Source organism: Pelecanus crispus, chromosome 7 (genome assembly GCF_030463565.1).
Source record: "Pelecanus crispus isolate bPelCri1 chromosome 7, bPelCri1.pri, whole genome shotgun sequence".
NCBI classification, from domain to species: Eukaryota; Metazoa; Chordata; class Aves; order Pelecaniformes; family Pelecanidae; genus Pelecanus; species Pelecanus crispus.
Genome location: NC_134649.1, coordinates 26279590 through 26301074, shown reverse-complemented (window position 1 = coordinate 26301074; position 21485 = coordinate 26279590). Strand labels below are relative to the sequence as shown.

General features: G+C 40.4%; 1 protein-coding gene across 1 annotated transcript in view; it reads right to left on the bottom strand.

Annotated features, from left to right (window-relative positions):
• The window catches only part of FGD3 (FYVE, RhoGEF and PH domain containing 3), a 119832-nt gene that overhangs the window by 34303 nt on the left and 64044 nt on the right, over positions 1 to 21485 (bottom strand). The window contains exons 2-7 of the mRNA XM_075713520.1: positions 20972 to 21142; positions 14993 to 15161; positions 13268 to 13859; positions 4892 to 4981; positions 3544 to 3680; positions 1669 to 1825 (exon numbers count right to left, since the gene is read on the bottom strand). Of these exons, the coding sequence (XP_075569635.1) occupies positions 1669 to 1825; positions 3544 to 3680; positions 4892 to 4981; positions 13268 to 13859; positions 14993 to 15161; positions 20972 to 21142 (1316 nt within the window). The remainder of the gene's footprint in view (positions 1 to 1668; positions 1826 to 3543; positions 3681 to 4891; positions 4982 to 13267; positions 13860 to 14992; positions 15162 to 20971; positions 21143 to 21485) is intronic.

Below are 21485 nucleotides of genomic sequence, written 5' to 3'. Positions count from 1 at the left end.
AAGTCCTACTAAACTCACCAACTATCAAAGTTTGGCCCCAGTAGGTGGGTGTGAACTGAATAGAAAGTATGTTTATCTCAAGGTCACCTAAAGTAAACTTGATAAGTCACGGTCATTCATTTATAAGTACCATTTGAATTTTGTTTTCTATTTTCCTTAGTTTAGCATAATTAATAATTGTTAATGCCTTAAGCTTAGGTGGACAGTGCATTACTGCAGGATCACAACAGACTTCAGCTGGTATTTTGAAAAGTGATGGTGGCTTTTGATAGCACAGAGATAGGTCAGAGGAGTGGACTAAGTATTCTGGGTCAAATCATTGCCTCCTGCAGCTATGGTCATTGACAGAAGCAAAAGGTGTTGTGATGTTGCTGCTAGAATAACCTACGGTGAAATAGTGTCATCAGTAGGCTTCAGAATTGCATCCCCTACATGCATTGCCTGTGTTCATACTGCCTGTACGTGTTTTGCTCAAGCAACAGCAGAAATAGCCATGGTTTCGACAGCTGCAGACCAGTTTTGCAGACTGACAGCTAACACAAATCACTTGCTTGGTGGCGAGAAGAGAGATATGAATTTTAGGGTGGGCAGATGCCTGTGCTGTGGGGAAAACAGTCACAAACTGATTTACACTTCAGAAAGCCAAGTCAGCAGCTTGGCACAAACGGAGACAGCAAAATGCCTATACCCTTTTTTTTTTTACAGTGCTTGCTGTGCAGAACCACAGTAAGAGCAGGCTGTGTTCAGGCAGAAAAATGTTTAGAAAAGGCCATGTAGAGAGCCTGGGAGGAGAGGACCTTCCCCAGTTCCTGCTTCTCCAAGCTTCTGAGTCACTGGCTGGCAGCCCTGACCCTCCGCACCCTCAGTGCAGGGCCTCTCCTCTCCCAGCTTGCTGGGGGATTACTTGATTCCTGACAGCTGGCTCAGCCACAATCCTCCCATTTAGGGCAGGCAGCTGTGCTCCCTCCTCAGCTTAACCTGCTCCCTGCCAGTCCTCCCCTCCCAAAGGACGATATTTGCTTTCCCAGCACTTGTGGAGGGATGCTTGCAAGTGTGCTGGAGCCTGCTGCATCCCTTCAGCTGGCCCAGGGCCTGAGGGGGAGAAAGATGTTTTACAGCTATGCCAGCACAAGCAGAGCTCTCCCCCCCCTCCTCACGCAGCTTTTTGTGTAATTAAGAGAAAACACATGAAAATCCATGCTAAGCATCCTCCTGCAGAGCTGTGATCCAAGAGCTGTGTGCCACTTCGTGAGCCTCAGAAAAATGAGACCAAGAGCAGATGCTGTCAGTGACATGCCCAAACTCAAACACACCTACCTCAGAATGAAAATGTATTTATTAAAAAGCAATTGAAATTAGTAATGAGGAAGAGAAATCAAAAAGAGTTTATAAATGGACATGTTTGCAGTCAGCATTGCCAGGCCAATGGTGAAGTATCATTCTGTGACTTCTGATACTCCTCTTAAATACATGAGTGGAGAAAAAGCTACCTATGTGAAAAATCTGTCACACAGCAAAAAAGAATGGACTGCCACTAAATTTGTATATTTTTAGTATTAGAGCAGTATTTTCTTGTAGCTAAACACTGTGTGTCATGCACTGGATAAAAATAAACTCACACAAATAAATCAGGATCTCCAAGCCATATTATGCCAATTAGCAACATACCTGTATGTTCTGAACCACATCTTTGAATGGAGAGGACCTCTGCATACATGTGTTCACCATGTCCATTGCCCTGTCGAAGTTCTTTACATATTCTCCATACATCTTCAGAAAAGGAGCAAGTTTCTGTAGGATATCTCCTAGCCGTGGGTTGATGTTCCTATGGGAAAGAGACAGGTAAGTACTGAAATCTCTGGAAATCAATACTTCAGAGAGAAAACACAACTTAAGACTTTCACAGTCATCTCCCACATGCACAAGCACTTACACAGATATGCAATCAAGATATTTCAGGCTAAGTTTAGTTTAAAGTAATCTATATGGTACCCGAGATGAAACCTTGAACATTAATCTAGATGTACAAAGGATGATATTTCTTCCCCCACCATCACACTCTTAAGTGAAGATCAGATTCAAACTGACTACACATTGTTAAAAAAACACCTATATATCTCTGTAGGGAAAAAATCTTGTGGGAAACTTTTATTTTTTAAAAATCATCTTTTCCACCATAGCCAAACATCTGAAGAGGTTTTAATGCAAAGAGATCACTCAGTTCAGCTGGGTGCTCCCAGGGGGCCAGACACATATTCATCTAGAGATGCCCTCAGGCTGGGAGCAGCGGTAGCCACACATCTTGGTCTCCTCCAAATTTACAGCCAGGCAGAGCGCCAGCCATTTGTCCCCCAAATTCTCTCTCCCGATGAACTTGCAACTTGCAGTGTGACCACACAAGACCCCTTTAGCCATTTAACAAGCTTATGTCCTCTTTTGACTTCCAGAGTCCCTAGTTTTCCTCCCGGTTTATTACAGCTGTCCCTGTAAATGCAAGTCAGGTGTAAAGGTGCTGAGAGTCATTTATTCCCTTCTGGTCATTGATGAACTATGTGAAGACTGAACTCAGCCAAGACAGATGTGAACTCTGGTCTTGTCTTCATCATTTAGAGCATCTGGAAAGGTGCAGTGACAGCACTGTCTGCACCTTCCACTGCAGGACACTCTTTGTACCCAGTGTGTCATCTCAAATCAAGATTCCTAGATCTGCCTTACAGTTAACCTTTCTACCTAGTGCTGCATTTCTTCATCATCTACAAGTTATTACAATTGCCAAATTTTAATTGGTCTTTGACCATTATTACTCACTGAAAAAAAAACCAAACCAACGCACATCTGTTTTCTTAAAGAACGTGCATATGCACTGTAACCAAAAATACTTATTATCTCCTAGAACAGAAGGCCAACAAATTCTGGGATAAAAAATTGTGCAATGCTGCGGTGCTCAACAACAGAAGTGGTTGCATAACAGACACAAGCAGATTTATAGATATGAAGTCATCTATCTTGTGTGTCCAGATTTTCCATTGGTTTGCTGCTATAAGGCTAATTTTAACATTAAATCAAATTTTATATAACCATAACAAAATTCACTAAGGAAAATATAAAATGTCTCCAACATGGCATGCAAAGTCTAGTCTGTGACATGATGCATTTTCCTTCTTTGAGAAGTAACCGCATTTTTTTAATATATCACAGTGGGACCAAAATACTTAATATACGGGGCCAAAATCAGCAATTTCCTTCCTTCCTAGTACTGCAATTTCACAGTACTGCAATAATAGGAGAGTGGAAATACAGTAAGGAAAACACCTCTGGCAATACTTTGGACTGAAAACATTCTCACAATGTACTCTAGAAATTTTGAGTGCTCAGACCTATTCCTGTATTCAGAAATGCTTAAAAGACTCCATACTAATGTATTAAATAGCAAGTGAACTACTGCATTAAACAATTAAAAACTTTGGAATTAGACTAGGCCTTATGGTTGCTATAGTTTCTTGAAAACCTATTTTAAAAATAATTGTAATGACAGTTACCCACCATTCTTGTGTAATCCTTGTTTTGAGCTCAGGAAGAAGAAATTGTCCATGGAAACAATAAATGGAAGAAATATTTGAAAAGATGCCCGTTATCACTTCAGATGAAATACCTGCTTCTGACAACTTAGTGCAAAAAACCTGCATGAGACAAGAAGACAGTACCAACATATATTTACAAAAAACAATCCTAGACACATTGGATTTAGATTGCAATATTACAAAGCTGACTGCCTTACAAGACAGCTACAATTTTTGACTTCTGATAGTCAGTCCTTGGGGTCTTTCAGGAGGTTCACAAAACATAAGCCACTGTCAATTAGGGTTAGATTTATGACTATGGGCCATAGATGTAATATTAGAAAAATCTGAGGGGTAAGTCAAAAAAGACTGAAGCTACTGAGAAGATCAGACATCTTGCATTTGGGAGTGCAAGTTGAAGAACAACCAGTCCCTGAAGAGCACTTACTCCTATCTACATGAAGCAAAATAAACTATGTGATTATTTTGTTTTTCTGTGGGAAAAATTACACTGTACTGAACAAAAGGGAAAGATACTCCCTAGATTCCTAAGGTCTTGAAACAGTCTCTACTCATCCAAAGCAAACTTCAGAAAGTCTTCCAAAAGTTCTAAAGTCAGAGTGTAGAGGGCTCTGCAAGTTACAGCTTCTAACAAGATTTCTAGCAGAGTGACCATTTTCTTTGCTTTTTTTTTCCCTCATTTTTAAAAAGCACTTGGTTAGCAATGTGACTGATCCTTATTTTTACTTCTTTCCTGCACGTGCATGTTTGGTTTTTTTTTTTACGATAGTTACAGAAATGCCTGAACCATGTAGCCTCACCTCAGTGTTTATGTGGAAGAAAGTTCAGACTCATCTTACCAGTTTTACTTTATCCCCACATGTAAACATGATGGACAACAGCTACAAAACACGGTGGGTAAAAAAAAGTAATTCGCTGTGAGCACAGGGCTGACCCACGTGGCCTGATCTTAGTAAAACTCAAACCTCTTGCACATTACGGAGCAATCACGGATTTCATCATTTCTCAGTGCCTTCAGCGTCCCCGTGATTTCCTCACTCAGGGAGGAACCAAATGCTGATGGTGTCTGTATCTTTGGCTGCTGCTTACCCATTCCTCTTTTCAGCATCCTTATCCTTGGGTTCCAGCTCAGGCAACCCACTTGCCAAAAGCTCACCTCTGGGACCCATGGCACGCAGCCTGGCAAGCAAACTCCATCTCCCACCTATAAGCAGCGTTTTCACACTAGTGGGCTGTAAGTTAGGGGATGAACAGGAGACATCACTGCTGCTCACAGAAAAGAAAGCATAGTTTATTCAAAATTGAATTACCTGGTCCAACAGATGGAGTCTTTTAACATACGCTTCTTCTGTATGGAGCAGTTCATTTGCGATGTTGAATAGCTTTTGAGGCTCTGTACACTGAAAAAAAAAGTTACAAATAACACAATCCATCTGCTCCTACAAACCTAAGTTTCATCACTGTTCTCTTTTCCATTTTCTCAGTGGGCCAAATTCCCTGCCAGTAGAGAAGCTTGAAGTGAAGGAGGTTAACACATTTGAGAATCTGCTCCGCATCCCTCATCAAAGGATCAGTTTGCTCCAGAGACATTTTTAAAGCTATTTGCTTTCTAAGAATAATAATAGTCAATGGCTGGTCAGGACACCACTTTAGTTCATTATAGTTTTCTGTAAAGAACCAGAAACATCCTCCAAATCTGGAAATATGTCTAGTCTATTTGGTAACTAAAGCACTAAACTCTAAATCAGCTGTTCTCTTTTTGGATTCAGGTCCTGTGACTGTAAAGAAAACTAGAAACCAGACCTGTCTGGCCACAGTTTTCTCTCCCTGGCCACTGCAGCATTACTCTCTATGGCGTATTCCTAAGACCTTTGTGCAGCTTTAAACAATGGCCAATTCTCTGGAAAGAATTTTCGGCAATGTAACCCAGCTTCACTGAGTGAAGTCTTTCATTAAGCTCATTTAAAAAAAATAAAATGAGAAAGGACTAATCAAAAAACTTGAATGCAGTTATGAAGCACTGACTTTATTCACTGTTTAGCCAAAAGCTACATAGACTCTTCACTCTCCAAGCACTTAAAATACTTCAATTATTAGCAGAAAGGCTTTAGCTTTCTGACAAACTCTAGATACCTTTTTAAGGGTCTACACTTTAAACACTACGCTTACATATAACCGAACCAAAACTGAGGGCTGGCTGGTTTGTCTTCAGGAATATGAACATCCAAAAGGGGCAGCAAAGATGATCGAATGTAGGTAAATTTTACTGGGCTGGATCTGGAGAAAAAAAGACAACTACAAGGGAGGTCAGAGAGATGTGTAAATGACTAATGGAACAAAGAACATCAACTGGGTGCAATTGTTCACTATTTCCTCCATGGGAAAACTAAAGAACATCAAATAAAATTACTGAGGTGCTGCTTCAACACCAAGAGCTGCTTCCTCAAACAACATGTCACTGCAGACAGTAAACCTTCATGCAGGTTCACAAAAGGACCGGACAAATCCATGGAGTAAAAGTCCAGCTGAATTCTATTAAACATGCAGGGCTGTTTCTAGTTCAGGAAGCATCTGGGCCCCTCACCAGTAACAGCGCTTTCTATCCCAAATGTCTGTGTCTGTGTGCTAGTCTGTGGCAGGCATTTCTAGACATGACCCTGCTGGCTACCATCAGATTGTTAAAAAATGTCAATTAAATGCTCTCTTTAAGCTTGTTCAACATCACCTTGTTTTGTTTCTAAACAATGTTGATGAGAAAAATTTAAATACCCACACACACACATTGAGGCAAACTGCAATACAAATGAAAGACCTCAAAGACTTTTCGAAGCTAGCCATGAATTCAAACAAAACAGACCCACATTTAACCTGTGAAGACAAAATGAGGTACCGCTTAGCATGAAGCACCCACAGTTCTGTGATATAAGCATTAATTGAAGGAATGTGAATAGCTTTTCTGGATTTGAAACAGCATAAATCTTCCTTTAAAGCAATTCCTTTCTTCCTAGGCACAAACCTGGAGACAGGCAACCACACCATGAATAAAGCTTTGACAGGTACTCTGCCTACCCCGCTACTCAAATTACTTCAAGCAAACTCAAATACTCTTTTAAGATATTCTAATATGCTACACAATATCCTGCTACAGTGATATACATTAATATTTAGGGGGAAAGGAAAAAAAAAAAAAACAACAGCACAACAAAGTTTTGAACTTGTTACAAGCAAATACCATGTACTACAGCTTATAATGAAATGCATTGCTTGCCATTCAAATTGCAGTAACTACGAGGATCTCTCATTTGGAAAGAATTTATTTGCCAGTTTTGCTGGGCGCAGAAGAGTGCCTGAATGAAAGGCACTGACGTAATCAGGCCAGCATGCCAGCCGCCAACAGCATCTTTTGATTTGTTTGAATTTAGAAATTGAAAAATAATTATTTCCAACCAAATACATTTGTTCTCAGAAGTAAATCTTTACATAGCACAGGCACTTCTCAACCTCCTGACCTTAACCATCTGCAATACAGTTTGTATTTCCAAAAACTTGCTGACATCTGCTTAAATACCAAACAATGGCTGAACAGGCTCTCATCTTGAGCTCAGTTTTAAAGAGTAACTCTATCTTCAGTTGCTGTCTCTGCTAGTGGCAGAGATAGGCATATTCTTTGGCCTAATTTGCAACATATTTGCCTTTCAATGGACATAACATTTTAGATTAAATAGTAGATTAATCAAACGTGAGGCAGTCCCATTCTTCTAACCTTATTTTGTGCCACGGCAGAACAGCTTTAACTAAGCGTGAGTGTTCACTATGAACAAGATATTTCATTGTCTATGTTTCTAAACGAAAAGTAAAACAAATTTGTAAACTCAAATGTGGATTATATTCCTTACGTAACAGTCTTATTTAAGTCTTTAAGTCACACCACTGAAGCATATTTAACCTTACTAATGAAGCCCTGGAAAAACAATGTGCCATTTACGAGGCACATAAATTACACAGAAATGTAAAATACTTCTAGTGTTCCACCCTATATACATTTTAGACTGTTTGATTCTTGTAAATGTATTGCACTCCTGCTTTGCCCAATGAGCTTGCTGACTGACTGCTCAGCATGGTCACTGCATGTTATGACTGTCCTCCACAGCCGTACAACTGTACACCTACTGCAGAGTCTTGTTAAAATAGTTTAGCTGGTGGGGTGACAACAAAGATGAGAAAAGGGAAGTGGTAGAACTGTTGACTTCACGACCACAGGAAGCTCACTCCAGTGCTCGAAGCAGCAGTCGCACGATGCTCTTTCACTTCTTTGCAGAAGGTTCAAAAATTCATTTCCAGCTTTAGCTGTCCTTAAAACATTTTAAAGAAAAAAGAAACGCCAGCCTGAAAACAAACAGAACCAGCTTCTCATAAAGGTCAGATTCACACCTGTGGTGGGAATACGCTTGCACTGCAAATACCCCAATCCCAGATACAAATTGGGGAATGGCACATGCTGAGCTGATTTGTGCAATTAAGTGGCACGAGTTCCTGCCGAACCCACTCACTGACTCGGCTGGGTGCCCGCCGAGCACTCCTGGGCCACAGATTCACGGATGCAAAGACTGACCTGGGTATCACAAAAAGCAAATTTGAAATGAAAATTTAAAGTAAAAACCGAAGGCTTGATATGAGAAAACTTGGGCAATACCCTGCAGCGACTGTTTTTCATACAACTGGTTGTGCGCAACCATATTCAGTTAGCATCTCTATCACAAGAAGCTTTTGGTGAATCTTGCAAGAAAGCTGCTGGGATATGGCTTAGGTTAAAATCGTATACGGTTATGCTTTAAATCCCACCAGTCACCCCTACAAAGAATGCAGGAAGCCCCAGAAAGGTTATAGAAAACTTCCTACTCAAAAATGCTGGAAACAATATGTAAAGTTACCCTATGCTTGGTTTTCTTCTTTGTTGTATTGAGATCTCATTTTCCTTAGGGTATTTAAAAAAAAAAAAAAAAGATGATGAGAATGTATCTCATTTTTCTTAACCAACATTATGACTAAAACATTGACCTATGCAAATTTTTTTCAGAATGTACATGGAGACAATCTTACCCAAAGGTCTGAGTTGCAGGACTGCAGGCCAGATTTTCCAACACAAACTGCACAATGAAATCAGAAGTGAAATTCCAGCCTTGTGCAGGCAGAATGGAAGTGTGTGTCAGTGACTGTATGAGACCCATGCAGAACTTCATTATTACTACTTTTTACCCAGCAGGAAGCAGGACAGATAGAGAAAGGCTTTTGGTGATTACTAATGAGTACATACTACTCTTAGTAAAAAATATCTTAATAAAAAGATATGAAGAAGTGTTAGCCATCTCAGAAGTATTACTCCGTTGCTCCCAGGCAGTTGGCAAAAGCCTTGGGTATGTGACTACAGAGCATGACAGTCCCTCAGTCTCACTTTCACATAATTTCTTTTTTTCATAACCATTAAGGCTAACATGCCTCAGTTCTTGGAGCTCCTGACATTGTCTGAAACATTATCAAAACTAATAAGCTCCCCCTGTTCATTTTCATTTTGATAAAAGATAACTGGAAATCCCAGTAAGTCACTCCTGAGATTTTAAAACGTATTCCAATAATTGTGTGCTAATAGTGAGACCAGTTAGACTTTGCTACAGACTCCCAAAGGAAGACACATCACACTGCAGAGCTGAACTTAGACTAAATAAAGCAATACGAGTCATATACAGGCAATGTTTCTTCATTAGCCATGGGATGTGTGAAAGCTCGGGTGGTGGATGGAGAGATATCCGAAGTAGAAAATTAGAGAAGAAAAAAGCCAATCTGATTCTTTTTTCCTACTTATGTTTATTCATGAGCTTCACTTATTATCATAGGCATTAGTGAGCCATCATTAAATCATTCTGCAGCTGTACTTCTTATGCATCCTACTCCAACTATAACAAAGCTTTCTGGAAACTTGCATATTTAATGCAAGTGCTAGTTACTTCCGTCGTGCAGCTGCAAAGCCTGGTACTAGGGTTAGGAAGCGGGAAGTAGGAAAAAGATGCTGGCTCCCGAGACAAAGCTTTCTGGAAGAGCTGGGGTCTCCCCAGCTCTCATGCCAGCAGCTGGTGCTGCCAACTGAACTCTTGTCTCTTCCTTCCAGTCGGGCAGGTACCTTGTTTTCTGGAAGATTACCAGTTTTTGTCTTCCAGCCTAAGAATAACCACTGAACAAATCAACTTCAAATTGTGCTGGCTCTCCTTGCTGGAAGCCATGGCCCTTTACCCTAACCCTTAGTCCATAGTGCCCCAAATCTGCAACAGAATCAAAGGGCAGACCAGGAGGATAATGTGGACACCTAACACACAAATTGGCTTCATATGTCTCATCCCCAGAAGAAGGCACAATCCCTACACTACAGAAGAGACAGCAAATCTCTAAGCCTTCCGGCTCCACGTGGTTGCAAAACCAAACTAACTTAGTGTAGCTTGGTCAGTGTCAAAAATGCCTTTTGGAAGGTGAAATCAACTCAAAATCCAAGGGAGAACCTGAAATGCATGACATAAATGCACTTCAGGCAGAAGAGTAGCACAAGAAAACAAACCAAAAAAATCTTCCTCTAGAGATCTCTCTCTTTTATTGTCCTGGTTTCAGCTGGGATAGAGTTAATTTTCTTCCTAGCAGCAGGCACAGTGCTGTGTTTTGGATTTAGAATGAGGATAATGCTGATAACACACTGATGTTTTAGTTGTTGCTAAGTAGTGCTTATGCTAGTCAAGGACTTTTCAGCTTCCCATGCTCTGCCAGGCACACAAGAAACTGGGAGGGGGCACAGCCAGAATAGTTGATCCAAACTGACCAAAGGGCTATTCCATACCATACGACGTCATGCTCAGTATATAAACTGGGGGGATTGGCCAGGGGGCAGCGATCGCTGCTCGGGAACTGTCTGGGTATTGGTCAGCAGGTGGTGAGCAATTGCATTGTGCATCACTTGCTTTGTATATTATTATTATGATCATTATTGTATTGTTATTATTATCATTGCTATTTTACTTTATTTCAATTATTAAACTGTTCTTATCTCAACCCAGGAGTGTTTCTCACTCTTACTGCTCCGATTCTCTCCCCCATCCCACTGGGGCAGGGGGAGTGAGCGAGCGGCTGCGTGGTGCTTAGTTGCTGGCTGGGGCTAAACCATGACATTTATAAATTCACCAAGCATGCTACAGAGAAGTATGACCTCATAACTCTGTATTTCATCAGCAATTATTTCATACTATATGGATACTTAATCTAAGGAACAAGATTTAAAAAACAGCCATCAAATCTCTGATGTCTTACAAAACATTGGTATTTGTCAACAAAGCACTTCTTAATCACACAGTAAAGTCTTCTGCTTGGATTTGCCACAGTTGGTTTGTTACTACATTCCTAGTCTAAACAGTAAATTTAATTACCAGATTAAAGATTTAATACATTATTTTCTTGCTGGCATGTTGCAACTAATAAACAATCTTCTAAATAATGTTTCAGTTGCACACATGCACATACATATATATTATGAATATAAAATAATTAAAGTATTTCACCGTGTGTGTATGTGTGTATAAACATACACAAGGGAAACAGCAGCAGGGGAGAAACCTTGCACTGTGATGATAATGCTGCCCATTTGAGATGTAAACAAGCTTTCACCCGCAGACTACTGAAGAGACACCAGATGTCAATGGATGCATTAGATGTTGTCTTAATAGATGCTAACAGATAGATGTTAATTGGAGTCTTCATCACTAAGATGCTACCTGCCGACTGCTCCATTAAATTCTTGCATACAAGATAAAAGACAGAGGTCTCCTTTGGCAGTACAGACCCTGCAGTCCTGCTGGATCCCCTGACTTATATTGCCATGGATTTACTCCTGCGCAAGCCCAAGGTGATCCGTACTGCAGCCTTCCATGCCCAGGCAGCCACATCCAATGTATGCAGTGCCAAGGCAAGGGTGTTCTCCCTGGCTCTCAAGGAGGTGGGACAGGCTGATGGGTTCCTCCTCCTGAATCTACATCAGCTGCCAGGTGCGACCACAGACTGGCAAAGAGGCGAACGAGATCACATCCTCCCCATCTACAGAAGGCAGCTGGGTTTGGCCAAACAGAGCTAGACCAGTCACTGCTTCCTAGACTGCTGGGTCCTTTCCACTTCCCTCTGACTAACCTTGCTCTAGCACCTGGAAGGTCTGACATTCACCAAATTTGCAGAAGAAATAGCATGACAATGAGGTACTGGAGAGTCCCAGGCTACAAAGGCAGCATCTGAACAGCATGAATGGTAGGTGAATCCAGTCACACCAGGCTGCAGCAGGAAGAACAGCAGCATAAAGCAAAGCACTCACGAAAGAAAGTCTGGGGCTTTTTCATACCTTCCTGTTGGAATGTTTGCCTCATCAGGCTGTCTTCTCTTCTTGGGGAAAAAAGGGGACACCACAGAGCATTAGTTGTACTCTGAAACTGTACTTGTCAGCTCCGAGAGACAGAACTTCTTGCATACCACATACCCACATGCAATTTTCATCACTCTTCAACAGTCATTGGCCGATTTGACCCCGAATCTAGTGAATGAGTTTTAACTGCCACCCTTCCCAAGGGACAAGCTCTTGACATACACAGGTCAGGGCATATTTGGTGATTTCAACAGAACCACCCAATTTGCACAAACTGAGGTGTGAATGCTACAGTTCACTAGTTGCTAATGCTCATCACAGTCTTTAAAAAACCAAAAATCCAGTATATTAACTTTACTGTCATGATGGCTGGGGCTGGAAAAAGAAAAAAGAAAAAAACCTGAAACACCCCCAAACACAAACAAAAAAACCCCACCAAACGAAAAGTGGAATATTTTGCAGACATTTTGCTCAAAGTGTCTTCTGTTTTCTTCTTCTGGAAAAATGAAGCCCATTCTATTATCACTATTTCTAAAAATAACTGTCATGATAAACAGGTAATTAAAGGAATCTGTCATTAGCCTTATACAGCTGCAGCAAATACATGACAACTTGGACTACATTACTCTGGATTCAAGGAAAACCTCTTCTACCTACAGTTTCCTGAAGAGTAATTTGATGTAACTACCCTCAAAACAACTTCTTTGCAATCAAAAGTAGTCATGCAAATAGAAGCACAGGCTTTGTGTAAAAAAAAAAAAAAAACAAACCCAAAAACCCAACAAATTACTGTCAGAAGAGATTTCCATCAAGCATGTCCTTCCAGGATGCAAAGCCCTGACCCTGCAAGATGCACTATCCAATTAGCCCCCTGCATATCATGGAAATAACATGAGAATAACATGATCTAACAACTAGAAGCTAAACCTAGACAAATCCAAACAAGAAACATAAGGTGCAAGTCTTTACCTACAAAAACACTTAAATTTTAACAATTTACCTCTGGCTATGATGGATTCTCCTATATGAAACCTTTTAAATCAAGACTGGGAACCTTTCTAAAAGATACTGTCTAGGTCAGGACCAAGTTATGACCTGCATCAAGCAGAAAATTATAATGACTGTCATGATCCTTTGTCATAAAACCAAACAAAAAACCCAACGTATGAAAGTGATGCAAGGGATCTCTGGCCAGAGGCAGGAACTGGTTTCAGAGCACTTCATAGTAACCAACAAAATACCTTACCTTGTTTACATCCAAATACTCTAACTTTGGCACTTCTGCTGTCTCTTGTTCCTCGCTGCTTCCTTCATCAATGTCACTGTCTTCATCCTGTGTGGAGTCTCTCTTCTGCTCCACAGGTTTGGTGCCCTTTTTTTCAGGTTCCATCTCCCCTGGGTTCCCAGCCATGCTGGGCTTCTTATGCTCTGCACCTTCTTCACTAGGGAAAGATTCCCCTGCCACGCTACAAGAAGGACTGTCAATGCCACTGTCTCTGTTGGGAATTTTACCATTACTGTTCAGTTCTGCAGTTGAGTCTTTATTGCTAAGCTCTCCAGAGGGCTCTTTGCTCACATTCACAGCAGTACAGTCTTCATGGCTTTTGTTATCGCCTATACTTAGCTCTTTAATTTTCATTATGTCTGTGTTAGATAGATCTGCGCTGCATGGTACGTCTGGCTCGTTTCCATCTGGTTCACTTTTTTCATTTGTGGAAGAGCTGCTGGAAGCTACCACATCACAGTCACACGACCTCGGTTGTTTGGATGAGTCCAGGCCAGGTTCCATCTTAAGAGCTAAATTTAGCTGGTTTCTTTGAAGAATATGTACAGGTTGCCTGCAGGTGAAGAGAAAGCACCACAGTCATTCCTATTAACACTCAGAGGTTTCAAAAGTGCCCCAAAAGAGAGAAGGCCTGATTATCATTTGATTCAAGTTGTATTTCTTGCAGCCCCCTGACAATCCTAGGAGGCAAGTGTGTGCACATTGCTGTAATAATATTCACTCAACAATTTCTGATAAAAACACACCATAAGTTTTACTGAAATGGCACCACTAGAATCCTGGACTTTTAATAGCCCCCACATTGTGTTGAAGAACAGTCTGGTTTGAAGGGTTGGGGAGGGAGGAATCATCTTTTAAAAGAAGCATTTGGTTGTGGGTTCATTTAAACAGGAACTCATGTTCTTCAACAGAACAAAGCCTTTGGGGCAAGGTATTTTCTGCCAGAGAGAGGATGTTTATGAAACATAAGAAGGCACTACTTTTTCTTCTCAAAGACACCTTACCAGATTCACCCAGGTGATAATACACTCCAAGGCACAGTACAGTGTCTCTGTCTCCATTTCCCGCTTTATGAAAAAAAAAATCGCTTAGCTCCATCAGGCAGATTTAGTCTTCAGAGAGAACTTTCATGTGTTTGTAAAATGAGCTGGTTTTACAGCAAAATACATATATTTTATCCTATTTAATGCCTCATATATAAATTTCAGAGGAAAACGCTGTTCTACATGACATGGTTTCACAGTACATTGCAATTTAGCTCTCCCCTGCCTCCAAGCAGCAAGCTAACAGTATGTCTGACATTTATTGAATCTTAGACAGAAAATTCAATTATTTCATATCACAATAATCAAGTTTCTATAATGCAAAGACCAATCCCAACATCAAGTCAACTTACTGAAAGCAGACTCTGGGCTACTTGTTTCTGGTAGAACACTTACCAAATTCTGTAGGTCTTAAACTCCTTAAGAACAACTGTATGTTACAAACTAAAAGTCATGGAAATATATGCTTTTATTAAAAAAAAGAAAAATCATTATGTAGTCAGCCAAGTTCTGCACTTCTGGTAGAAATCATCCCAAGAGGAGATTCTACATGACAACTACAATTAATGTTTTCTATTATTATAGTCTAAGTTAAAAATGCAGAACAGGGAGATTAGAGCAGATCCCGCAAAGCCATATTTACCTAATACTTTCAAATTTCTCAATGAGTGTGTTGACTCCTGCTGATATTGGTATTTCTTCCTCTCCAGGCACTAAGCTCCTCGACGACTTGGGATCAGCTGGCAAAGGCCGAGAAGGTGCAGGAGGAATTCTTTCCTGCCCAGGTTTGAGATGGACAGGCTTAGGAGGTACTAATAAAAGAGAGTGGAAAAAATGGGAGGATAAATCTCCATCTTCTTTATCCTAAACTGGGAACAAAATCCAAGTGCTCAATGCAGAATGAGGAGTATGCATTCTTTCACCAGCCTTTATAAATTGCACAGGTGCAGTCCTGAAGTGTTTCTTACACCAAAGCAGGCTGCTGCATGATAAAGAAAAATGACAGGCTTCTATTCTGTATTTCTACAGCCCTATCAGACGTGTTAACGAACAGAGCGGCTCGCAGAACTTTACCGCTTCCTTGTTACCAAACAGGATGCACAGCTCACACTTCGTTTTTGCAAATGTGCTCACCATCTCAATCACACTAACGAGTTTCCCCTCCCATTACTTTTCAAAACTTGGGCACTCTTGTTAAATCTCCTACACTGGGAAAAAAGAAAAAAAAAAAAAACCAACCCAAAACAAACCACCAAAACCCAATCCCACCATGGATTTCAGTGCCTGGTGTTTGCTTGGTTGAAAATGCCACAGGCAGAACGTAATAGCTTTTCTTCCTTTCATTCTCCCTCCCCCATCTCTTCTGTGGTGTAGTCTTCATAAATTTCCTTCCTCTTTTGGTTCTACATTAAGTTATATATGATATAAATAAAACACATATTGTAAGAACATACACATTCTGCTCAAGGATTCACTAGGAGGCAAAGGTACAAAGTTTAATACAGTATTTTAAAAAAAATGTAATGTAATTTAAATGTAACATAATGTTAAAAAACTTATTCAGACCCTATATTGATTGCAGAGTAAATGGTTTTGGAAATACGCAAGCAGTAACCCATGGCAACAGGTTCACATGCTATTATAGTTTCGTACAGTGAAAGTAACTTCACAGAGGCAGACCTGACACTAGAAGGTAGGAAAACCAACTGTGCTATTACTCCCAAAGTGCACGCTACTTGGAGTGGCACTGCCAAGTATCTCCTCTGGTTTAGACTATCCAAAGAGTTAACACATTAAATGAGGAAACTTTGAATATGTGTTTTATCAAACAACATTTTCAAGAACAATTTATTTCAAGCATTTCCAATTTTTAAATGGTCCATATGGCACATCAGCATAATGTGACTAACATTGTAATGGAGCTTTAATTAGCAACTATTCTGAATGTAATTTCAGGGTTACTTTCTTTAGGAGGCTAAATGGAGGCATATGCACCCAAAAAGCCAATTCCTGTTGTTCCTACCTGGCAGAAGGCTCTGCATCTGTTTTGAGGTCTGCATCAGCCCAGATGTCCTCCCTGCTCCAGCTATGGACAGTTGTTGTCTGAGATCAGTGACGAAGGGCTGTTAAAGTGTTTTTGAGCTCTGCATGTATGTCAGGTTTTAAACTACCTTCATTACTGAGTTTATTTCAGCACCAAAGAATAAAATAAAATCTTCTAAGGATTTGAGTTTTAATGGGACACTTCCTAGAAAAAGACTGATTTGCCCAGTCTCCAAACACATCTGGAATTCCTGTCTTAAAATAAAGGTCTTATAGTTCAATTTTGGAGACACCACCACAAAGCCTATCTTACACAGGAATAACAGGTAAGCAGGAAAAGAAAATCATCTGGCATATAAATGGGATGGTGGAGCTCTATGTTTTGTTCACCAGGTTTTCACTTGTACACCGCATGATCAGTGAGTGCCTGGCCACATTTCTCCTTGTAAAAACAAAACAAAACAACCTAAAAAAAAATATCCACGCAATCATCTAGCTCATCTAGCCAGAAAAGACAAGCTCTAGGCTCTTTACAGAAGGTGCATAATGCAGCAGGCAGACAGGCAAGAACCTACCCGATATCCCCTATCAGGCCCTTCATAGTTTCAGACTGGTTCACAACACTCAAGAGCTGAAGTTTACCATCAAAGCATTTACACTAATAGCAATGGGTATCATCGCTGCCTGCGTAAGCATTTTATGTCTTTTCTGTTAGTGGACTCCACCTGAATCACCTGAGACAACACACTCTGCACTGGACAGAAAGGAAGGAGGAAAACACTTCTGTTAGTTCTGAATTTTTATTTACTGAAATAATAAGAGACATCAGCACGGAGGCAAAGCAGCTGACCTTACCAAACACTACTTAGGAAGCAAAATTTAAAGCACACAAGATCATAGAATCATAGAATGGTTTGGGTTGGAAGGGACCTTTAAAGGTCATCCAGTCCAACCCCCCTGCAATGAGCAGATGTGTTTGACAAGACCAGGCTGCTCAGAGCCCCATCCAACTCTAGAGCTGACACAAAACCCCTACATTCAGAATTTACAAGGAAGCAGTGTTACATACCACAACATAGACTTTTAAACTCAAAACTGTTTTAGACTTCTACGAAAGAGTGAATGAAAGATCTGCACACTAAGAACGAACAACACTAGATGAGCTCACTGGTATGTGCGCCATCATCATAAGTATGAAATGAACAGTCAGCCCTGGAAAAAAAGTAGGTGCTGCTTTTAGGTAGGGATTCAGGACCCAAAGTGGGAGCCCAAGCAAAACTCCTGCTCATGCTCAGAAGCCACCTTCCACAAGTCCCAACCCACACAGGAACCAATGCTGCTATTTTCTCACCCAAGGTCCCAGCCACAAAGCAGTACGACCTTGGATGCAGCTTCCAGTGCACGTCCTGCGCACAGACAGGTAAACTGGTGGAGAAAAGAAAGCAAGCCAGCTGCACGGAAGAGATATTAGTATTATGGAGCATGTTTCAAGAGGCACCTGAAGCCGTGCACTGGAATGGTATTTCCCCAGTCCTCCTCCTCCTGAAGGTTTTACATAGTAGCCCACAGCTATTTGGAGGGGGAAGAAACCAAGACACAAAATCTTTGTTGCAGAAGGAACAAGTGAAATAATGAGAAGCAGTGGGACAGAATTAGAAAAGGGAAAGGCAAGGTTAAATATATGGGAAAAGGTACAGCCCAGGCTTGGCCCCGGGTCTGTAAAACAGCAGGGAATAAGGACCCTCCCCTTGCTGCAAAATGAGCATCTCAGCCTTTGTATTACATCAGCCCCCCTCCCCAGCCCATGAATTTCTCTCTCCAAGTGCTTCTTCTACAGTAATATGCAAACAGTCAATACACATTTATTAGCGACTTGATGGAGGCATTCCCATCAATCATCCCAGCGGTGGTGGGTCTGTCATGACTCGCTGGGAAAGCTGGGAAGACCTAATAAAGAGAAATTCAGGTGGCGTGAGTCACACTTGCAGATTTACTTACTTCAGTTAAGGTCTCTTGTCAAGAACAGACCTAAAAAAGTACACATGATGAAGAGGATTATTGAAGGGTTATCCCCTGGGAAGTGAATACACTCAAAAACAGAATAAATGACCCAACAGCACAGCCTTGGGTGGGGGTAGAGAGCTGCTCCTAGAGTCTCAGTTGGTGATGCCAGCACATCCCACCCAACAAATCAACAAGAAACAGGCCTTAATGAGGCATCCATGTAGCTCTAGGGAAAAAGCCCTGGGAAGAAAGGTTCTTACATAAAAATACCAACAAAAAACAGGAAAGATTTATGTCTGCTGCAAGGAAATGCACCATACTGTCACAACTACTTTTTTTGGGCACAGCCACTAAGAGGAAGCAAGGATGGTTTACAGGAAAAATGTCAACTTCAATACAGTCAATTTAATAAAAACAACTTATTTTGACAATTCCATTTTCCTGGAGAGGCACGAAGTGTTTTCCTTTCTTTACTGGGTATACAACCCATACGGTAACAGGAGACCAATGAACTATACAAGGGAGAAAAGCCATTTCAAATTTACAAAGTCAATAAAACTGAAGAGAAAAAAATTGTACCATCTTCCCTTCCTTGCAAATTATCGTACATATTGTTCTCTACTGTCATATGTACGCTAATTGCAGATACTTTTTAAATGTAGTGAAATAATAAAATCATTATTTAGAAGCGATGACAAAGAAGTGTGTTTCAGGAAGGTGACTGGCACATACATGACCAAGACTTGTAACACTGATTTGTAGCTTTGGTTAACCTGGCTCAGTCTGAGATATTAGGCTGTCTTATTTTTCAAGTATTGGGTACTACGCAACAGTCTCTCATGGGAATTTTCATTGGGACTCCTGTTTCTTCTTGGACTACTTTTACAGTGACATCAAGAAGCCCAGTAAACTGAGTTCTGTCAAAAAAAGTATTGAGTAACTAGTCAAGAAAGCATTTTACCTTTGGGTGTTCATTTCACCTCATTAACAAATTTCGATCCTTTTCAGAGCATTAACTAGCCAGTAAGATACATTGACTTCTTTGGTTCTAAGCTTACGGCTGTAATGGGACAGCTTGGATGTGTGCGAGCAGCAGAAAGAAGAGGTAGTACCTATCTCAGTGATGGAAACAGATTATACTAATCTACTTGAGTAACTTTTAAGCATGATTTGAATCAAGCTAAGTAGGCTCCCTCCAACTCTTCTGCAATACTTACATATTAAAACCAGGCTATGTCCTCACTAATTGGAAATCAGTGCAATCAGTACAACGCTAAGGATCTACACCAGCTGAATTCATTCAATTTCTTACTGAACAGACACTTCTGCTAATCCTTTTAATTGTTAGTATTAATGACATTCATGGAATACCCACTAATTAAACCTGGACAACCAAGACCTCAGGGTAAAAGCTCCATAAATACACAGACCAGGTGAGATGTTTCAAGCATGAACTAGTATACTAATTTAAGGTCTACTTCCAGAATCAGAAAATACAATGCTTTCTTTGTAGTTGTTTAAGGCTAAATGCGTATCAGAAAATAGCTTTTGTATAGGCATTTGAATTGGGAGGGGTGGTAGTGCAAAGTCTCACACCCTAATGGTGACCAAAATATCTTTTCTCTTTTTCTCACATGACAATGACTGTCTATCATATGGACATGCTTCTTAAAAAAATTTTGGTTTATGAAATTAGTGTCTTCTTCGGGCTCACCCTCCTTTGTTCCAAACACCTCTCAAACTACATGCTTTCTGCATCTGCAATTACCAAGCACCCACTATATACAATATTTTAACCAACTCTACAAAGCAGGGGGCGGTGGCAGTGGAGGCACTTGACAAATCGACATTACAAAGAGAGACCACATGTCATTTCACTGATGGAGAAACATGAAAACAATTTATCTTGTTTCAAGAAATTTACTGCAGTCTTTTTTTAGCATTTGGAAGTTTTAGGGAAGAAAAGCTTGGGGGGACCAGAAGACCTGCCTGGAAACCAGCTGTAACACGCTTCTTCCTGGCTTCTCTTCTACCATACTATAGGATTGCCACCTATTTGACTATGAGTCTGGCAGGTTTGTGAAATTACCACAGCCCACATGCTACCCTTGCATGTGACTGGTTTAGCTCCTATTTCTCATTTTTAAAATACATTCATTCCATTTAGGCATTTCCTGTTGCTATGCATAGTTCTTACAATAAATGGAAAACAGACTAGGTTTAAACAATAAGCTATTCTCACCTAAATACTATAAAAAAATTAATAAAGAATGAAAACAATATTGCTAAATTAAACTTACACTTGACAGCTGCATGAGGTATAACAACAGTACAGGAAATATAAATTGACAAGTATCTGTTATTCCTGAATCAATTTATTCTTGAAAGCTTCCCTAAGAGGTTATCTAATGTTGGAAAAAATGAAGATAATAAAACCCTACCAGCTCTATCTCAACCTTAGAACAGAAAAAAACCCTATTTTGCTGTGACCTAAAATTAAAACAATTCATTTAAAATATTATTTCTCATGTGCGATACAAGCTTGTACAACTGCTAGAAGGACAAAACCACTTGCCTTGGGGTTTCTGCAGAGGATGCATTTTGGCCAGTGGAGTTTTGGTTTTGGGCTTCCTTCCAGTTTGATGGATACATTGCGCCGGGCTGATGTGCTGCAGTTCCCCACATGCTTCCAACGCCGGATTTGAGTCAATGTGACATTTGATTTGGAAAGGAGAACAAGGGCAACCTGAGTGGGGGGGAAAAATCAGTATTTATTTTGTTCTATTAATCCTGAAGAAAATTTGTGCTACTTCTAGAAGCATATCACTCATCCAAGTTCCTGAGGAAAGGGAGGGGCGTGGAAGACAGGTGAGCCATTCACTCACAAGTTATTACAACTGATATATCCAGCCTTAATAATCATGTCGAACTAGCTGACTGATAAGACAGCTGGAATTTCAGTAATCCTATCTTTAATTAATTACTTCCTTCTTTACTATGGACACCCAAAATAAAAGAGCAAATATAAAAGATAAAAAACATTTCAAAAGGATTTCTCCAAACAGAAATACAAGTACCCCAGCATAGAA